General features: G+C 44.9%; 1 protein-coding gene across 1 annotated transcript in view; it reads left to right on the top strand.

Moving 5' to 3' along the window:
- Positions 1 to 3,296: 3,296 nt before the first annotated feature.
- LOC307230637 (protein NLRC3-like) overlaps positions 3,297 to 7,571 on the top strand; it is a gene marked incomplete at both ends in the record, with an annotated part of 14,959 nt that continues 10,684 nt past the window's right edge. The window contains 6 exon segments of the mRNA XM_080001073.1: positions 3,297 to 3,358; positions 3,625 to 3,700; positions 3,837 to 4,074; positions 4,741 to 6,228; positions 6,231 to 6,519; positions 7,178 to 7,351. Of these exon segments, the coding sequence (XP_079857199.1) occupies positions 3,297 to 3,358; positions 3,625 to 3,700; positions 3,837 to 4,074; positions 4,741 to 6,228; positions 6,231 to 6,519; positions 7,178 to 7,351 (2,327 nt within the window).

Genomic DNA, 7,571 nt, shown 5'->3' with positions numbered 1-7,571 from the left:
CAGCATACCAGGACAGATCCTCCGGGAATCCTCAGATCAGCTGACTGAGATCTTCCTCACAATATTTAAGCTCTCACTGTCCCAGTACACAGTCCCCACATGCTTCAAGACCACCTCTATCATCCCCATCCCTAAGAAATCATCACCCACATGTCTGAATGACTACGGACCCATAGCGCTCACCCCCATTGTCATGAAGTGCTTTGAGAGACTCTTTATGGCCCACGTCAACAAATCACTCCCCCCCACACTCAACCCTCATCAGTTCACCTACCATCCCAAAAGGTCTACAGAGGACGCCATTGCCCCTGCCCTGCACTTTGCCCTGACCCACCTTGAACACAAAAATACAGATATCCAGATGCTGTTCATTGATTACAGCTCTGCCTTTAACACCATCATTCCCTCTGAGGGAACCACCAAACTCCTCTACCTTGGACTTAACCCCTACCTCTGTAACTGGACCCTGGGCTTCCTGACTAACAACGTCAGTCTGTTAGGTAAGGTAACCTCACCTCCTCCACCTTCAGCCACAGCACAGGTGCCCCACAAAGCTGTTTTCTGAGCTCCGTCCTCTACTCCCTCTTGACTGCCTACCAATTCATGACTCAAACTCAATAGTAAAGTTTGCCGACAACACCACAGTTGTAGGCCTAATCACCAACAACGACATGGTGGCTTACAGGGACGAGATTCTGCACCTCACATCATGGTGCACCGCCAACAATCTTGTCCTCAATTTGCAGAAGACAAAGGAGCTGATTGTCGACTTCATGAGTTCTAAAAGCTGCGGCCACTCCCCCATATATTGTATATCAACAGGGTTGAAGTGGAGCATGTCCCCAGCTTCAAATTTATTGGAAGTACACATCAGTGAGGACCTCTCCTGGACATCAAATACCCGCTTCCTGGTGAAGGAGGCCCAACAATGCCTGCACTTCCTGAGGAGGCTGAGGAGGGCCCGCCTATCTCCCAAAATACTCTCAAACCTCTACCGCTGCAGCACTGAGAGCATCCTAACCAGCTCCATCTCAGTGTGGTATGGTAACTGTACATCAGCATGCCAGAAAGCAATGCAGCGGGTTGTCAAGGCGACCCAGCATATGAGTGGTACCCAGCTCCCAGCCATAAAAGACATTTATCAAAAACACTGCCTGTGCAGATGTCTCAACATCAGTAGAGGCCCTGCCCTCTGGGAGGTGCTACATGAGCCTCAGAGCTCACACTATCAGGCTCAGGAACAGCCTCTTCCCCCAAGCTGTTACCCATTAGAACCTGGCTACCCGCTGAACTCTACCACTTACAACCACCTATACCCCCCCCCCCCAAGCTGAGGCCCCCTGAACCCTACAACACAAACACACACAACCCCCCCACCCCCCCACCCCATGTTCTCCCATACCAGATCTCTCCCCTTTGCTCCCCTCCCTGCAATTTAATGACTCTTTTTGCACTACTGCCATGTTTCCAATGCCATTTGCACAGCTCAATTACAATTACCTCAGATATATATATTACTACATTCAATGCAAGTTTGCATATATGTGACCCACCGCAGCGAAACACGCTATGTTGTGCATTTCTAAATGCACCAAATAAGTTGAAAAGATCTTCCAGGAAGGAAAATTCGATTTTTCCAGATTCATGTTCCTTTGTGTTTTTTTCTCTCAACGTATTACAAAGTACATATATGCATATTCAAACGTAATTTCAAAGAGTTTGATTTATAAATAGCAGATAAATGTTAAATCGTCGAGTTAAATATTTTGGTTAGATTACATGGGGAAACACAGTTAACTTACTGAGACCCTGAAAAGCGTGAACGCCGATCGATCGTTTCCTTCAAACCGACCAAACAGGTGAAGATCATCCCTCCATATTTCATGTGATGTGAAGTCACAATGTGAAACCGTTTTGATAGAGTTCAACCTTTAAATGTTACGTGTTTTGCCCACACCCAGATACATTATTTTGTCGGTGGCGTAACCCGCGAAGAAGAAAAGCTGACGTCACTTGCGTAAACAGAAGATGAGGAGCCTTTGGTTTCACTTGTCTGTGAAAACCTTAATCTCTGTGTTGTTATGGATTACGAAAAGCGGGTGGCAGAAGCTCTAAATCACGGGACCTTAATCTGACCAGTGCGATATATCCGGCCATGTGTCCGGTACAGTACATGGATGCTGAATCTGATATCGGCGTTTTCCCAGACTTGGAGAACATTTCAAACAGCAGATTTCAACCTGAATTTGACAATGAAACTGAATTTTTGAAGAACCACCGGAGGAGACCAATGATACGCTCGCTGTTGTTACAGCAGAAGAAGTTTCTACAAGTAGCCATTCCTACAGCAGGAGGAAATTCGCTCGGAGAAGGTCTACAACTCCATGATGAAGGACTCCAAGAACACCTGTGAGTGCCTCAACCTTTTTTGGGTGGTCTTGTTCAACTTGCGAGTAACCACATCAAGATGCACCAAGTTTTGACTTTGCTCAACAGGTTAGTACATGGTCTGACATCTAAGTGATGTAAACTTTGGCTATTCATCGTGGAGAGAGTTACATGAAACAAAATTAAATATGGATTGGTGAACTATTAACATTCCTAGGCAATTTTGGCTATTTGGCATACGCACATTTATATATTAAATGACACACCGAGGTTGATATACAGACTGTTATTATTGACAGACTGTACATCTTGTTGTGTTGTCTGCACTTTTAAACTTCTAAAAAATTCCACTTTTATAAAACTTGTATATTCTTGCTGTTAAATAAAGCTTTTTTTTTTAAACAAAGATGTTGTGTGTCGATGATGCTGTTCAACATTCCATATAATCACAAGAACAATGCAGAGATTGCCCCATCCAGCAGGGTGTCAAGTCCCCATTCAGCAGGGTGTCAATTGGCCCAGTGGCAAGTAGCCATGTGGCTCTGTTGGTCCTCCAACCATTTGCATTCTGGGAGCTGGCTGAATGAACCTAGTGTTGGAAAAACTTTGAGGGTGATTATCTCAGAAACACAGTTTGCCTTACCCTCGTCATTAACAAGTCATAGCTTTAAAAATATTTGCTCGAAGCTTTGATTCTCCACTTTCAAATGAAAAAAAGAAAAGTCAACTGGCACCAAAAGCACCTAAAATCTGCGATGGGTCACATATTATATTATATCATATCATACAATAAAATACCATTTTATAATATAATATGCTATAATAATATATAATTGTGAGAGTCTCTACCCACAGGTAGGAGTTTAGGGAGGGAGACAGATGTTAAATAAAAACATTGTTGTGTGTCGATGACGCTGTTCAACATTCCCCATGAACCCAAGAACAATGCAGAGATTGCCCCATTCAGCAGGTTGTCAAGTGGCTATGTGATAACGTAGCCATGTGGCATTGTTGGTCCTCCAAACCATTTGCATTCTGGGAGCTGGCTGAATGGGTCCAAGTGTGGGGGAAACTTTGAGGGTGATTAGTTTGCCGCACCCTTGTCATCAACAAACCATAGCTTTAAAAATATTTGCTTGATTCGCACAAGTAACACCTTGTTTTGAAGCTCTGATTCTTCACTTTCAAATGCTGTGTGTGTGTGTGTGTGTGTGTGTGTGTGTGTGTTCCTCACAGAAACCAGCAGAGGTCAGAGGTCACCAGTGGTCAGTCTGGACAGCAGCATAAAACAGACCTGGACTCCATATTCCTGGTGTGTAAACGTCCATCAAGCTCCAGATGAAATGAAGAAGCTTGTGTTGTGGTGTTAATAGTCTCCATGCTTCCCTCTTCAGACCAGTGGGATATGAATCCAGGACAGTAAAGTTCTTATTGATGTTCTGTTCCAGCTGCTGGAGGACAACATGGTCACTTTTGTGAAGAAGGAGCTGAAGAGGCTCCGAAAGATTCTGAGATCAGATTACCCACAATGGTCAGAGAGACAGAGAGGGGAAGAGGATGATGATTTTGAGGTGGGGGGTGAGGAAGAGGAGCAGCGGAGGAGCGCCAAAGAGGGAGTTGTGACGATCACACTGCACTTCCTGAGGAGGATGCAGCAGGAGGAGCTGGCTGACTCTCTGCAGAGCAGTAAGAGACTTTTCTACACATTTAAAGGAGAATTCCCCTCTGGCTCTCTGCTCTATTAGTCAAATCATTTCTGAGCGACTGAATCAAATGAGCTGTCAACCAGCTCTCTACATGTAGGAGTCCAGAGATATACTATATAACTAGGAGACAGGAGCTGGGACACTGTCTAGTAGACCATCTAGGAACTAGGAAGCAGTCTAGGAATAAGAGAAAGGATATAAGTGATGAGACAGCCACAAAAGGAGGAAGGACTTAATCAGTTATACCTATATCAGTAAAACAGCTTTAAAGTTGTTTTACAGTGGAGTAATATGAAATCTAAATTGAAGCAGCATGGATGGTGTCTATGTCTTTTGACTGCACAACTAGAACTGATCTTTTGAATGGAAGGTTTGGACACTTCCTGCAGATGGTAAATGGTGTGCTACAGATAACCTGGTAAAGCTGCTGATTGTTATTGAGGGTGTAGCATGATGAAAACATTAAAGCAGATTAATAACCAACTGCACAACAGTTGGACTGCACACACAGAAAACTTTTTCAGCCAGCAGTGAAGAGCTAAATTGACAATAAGGAGTTGGGAGTGTTTACACATTAAGCAGGAAATATTGACATTTCACAGCGTAACATTAACTCAATGATGTCCTTTGTTATTTGTTCTTTCAGTAAATCTTGCTCCTGTGTGCCAAAATAAACTGAAGTCTCATCTGAAAGAGAAGTTCCTGTGTGTGTTTGAGGGAATCGCTAAAGCAGGACAGCCAACACCTCTGAATCAGATCTACACAGAGCTCTACATCACAGAGGGGGGGAGTGCAGAGGTCAACAAGGAACATGAGGTCAGACTGATTGAAGCAGCTTCCAGGAAGCAATCGACAGAAGAAACACAAATCAATTGTCAAGACATCTTCAAACCCTTACCTGGACAAGATCAACCAATCAGAACAGTGTTGACAACGGGCGTGGCTGGCATTGGTAAAACAGTCTTAACACACAAGTTCACTATGGACTGGGCTGAAGACAAAGCCAACCAGGACATACACTTTACCTTTCCATTCACCTTCAGAGAGCTGAATTTGCTGAAAGGGAAAAATTTCAGTTTGGTGGAACTTGTTCATCACTTCTTTAGTGAAACCAAAGAATCAGGAATCTGCAGCTACGACAAGTTTAAAGTTGTGTTCATCTTTGACGGCCTGGACGAGAATCGACTTCCTCTAGACTTCCAGAACAATGAGTTGTGGACTGATGTCACAGCGTCCACCTCAGTGGACGTTCTGCTGACAAACCTCATCAAGGGCAACCTGCTTCCCTCCGCTCGCCTCTGGATAACCACACGACCTGCAGCAGCCAATCGGATCCCTCCTGAGTGTGTGGACATGGTGACAGAGGTGCGAGGCTTCAGCGACAAACAGAAGGAGGAATACTTCAGGAAGAGATTCGGAGAGGAGAAGCAGGCTGACACCATCATCTCCCACATCAAGACATCACGCACCCTCCACATCATGTGTCACATCCCAGTCTTCTCTTGGATCACTGCTACCGTTCTGCATCACCTCTTGACAAAAGCACAGATAGGAGAGTTGCCCAAGACCCTGACTGAGATGTACATCCACTTCTTGCTGGTTCAGTCCATACAGGGAAATGTCAAGTATCATGGGGGATCTGGGACAGATCCACACTGGAATGAAGAGAGCCGGAAGAGCATTCAATCTCTGGGAAAACTGGCTTTTGAACAGCTGGAGAAAGGAAACCTGATCTTCTATGATGTGGACCTGGCAGAGTGTGGCATTGATATCCAAGCAGCCTCAGAGTACTCAGGAGTGTTCACCCAGATCTTCAAAGAGGAGTGTGGTCTTTACCAGCACAAGGTCTTCTGTTTTGTCCATCTGAGCATTCAAGAGTTCCTTGCAGCTCTTCATGTCTTCCAGACCTTCACCAGCGCTGGTGTCAATCTGCTGTCAGAAACACAACCAACATCCAAATCTGAGCTACAATCCCTCCACCAGAGTGCTGTGGACAAGGCCTTACAGAGTGTCAGTGGACACTTTGACTTGTTCCTTCGCTTCCTTTTGGGCCTCTCACTGGAGAGCAACCAGCTGCTCCTACGAGGCCTGCTGGAACACAAAGGAAGTAGCTCGATAACCAATCAGGAAACAGTCTGTACATCAAGAAGAAGTTCAGTGAGAATCTTTCTCCAGAGAGAAGCATCAACCTGTTCCACTGTCTGAATGAACTCAATGACCATTCTCTAGTGGAGGAGATTCAACTGTACATGCAATTAGGAAGTCTCTCTGAAGTAAACCTTTCCCCTGCTCAGTTGTCAGCTCTGGTCTTCATCTTACTGTCATCAGAAGAGGAGCTGGACGTATTTGACCTAAAGAAATACTCTGCTTCAGAGGAGGGTCTTCTCAGGCTGCTGCCAGTGGTCAAAGCCTCCAAAACATCTCTGTAGGTGCACAGATAACATACTGTACATACTGTATATTCGCTAGACATCTGAGGAGATACTTAATGTAGGGCTGCCCCCTGAAAGTCGACGAGTGAAATCATCAATCAGAAACTCACTAGTCGACTGAGATTCTTCAAGTCTAGCAGTCTTTTTTTTTCAGTCAGTGTCCATTACAATAACAGGATAAAACAGATAGAAGCTCGCAAAATGCACAGGGATAACATTTCAGCAAGGAATTATAAATAAGCGGAATCACAAATATATTTATATATGTGTGAATCGTCTGGACATGGACGCCAACACGCCCTGTTCCTTCAAATAAAACAACTAAAACACGGAGAGGGGGTGATCTGGGAGAGAGTCACGGAGAAAACGGTTTTATTCCATACCGTTCTGAGTATCCTGGAAAATAAAATAACCTACATCTACAATAAAAACCCACTGTTCTGGTACACTGATCGCTGGCGGGCGCATCTTTGGTCTTGTCGGAAAGGGAGACGGGTGCGCAAAATGTGCCTCAATCGCCAAATCTGATTCGAAATTTAAATCAAAAATTCTGAGTCGGGTACAGCCCCACTTAAAGTGAAAATAGTTTTACTATTTATAGAAAGAAAATGTTTAAACTATGTATTTATCTGTGTCCATGTCGGTATGTAGGCTGAGAGGCTGTAATCTGTCAGAGAGAAGCTGTAAAGCTCTGGCCTCAGTTCTCAGCTCCAACTCCTCTAGTCTGAGAGAACTGGACCTGAGCACCAATGATCTGCAGGATTCAGGAGTGAAGCTGCTCTCTGCTGGACTGGGGAGTCCACACTGTGCTCTGGAAACACTCAGGTCAGTGTTCTTTAGTGTGCAAAGAATTTAACCTCAAGGTTTAAGATCAGGATGTACGTGTTGCAAAGGTGTGTAGAATTTAGTGGCGTCTAGTGGTGAGGTTGCCGATCGCAACCAACTGAATACCCCTCCCCATGGCGGTGCAACATGGTGTCCTCCGTGGAAGAGACAGTGAAGAAACTTACCCTGGCGCCTCCGCCCCATGACAGGCAGCTCCGCT

This window comes from Zeus faber, assembly GCF_960531495.2.
Source record: "Zeus faber genome assembly, chromosome: 5".
Taxonomy (NCBI): domain Eukaryota; kingdom Metazoa; phylum Chordata; class Actinopteri; order Zeiformes; family Zeidae; genus Zeus; species Zeus faber.
This window is presented reverse-complemented; position numbering and strand designations above follow the sequence as displayed.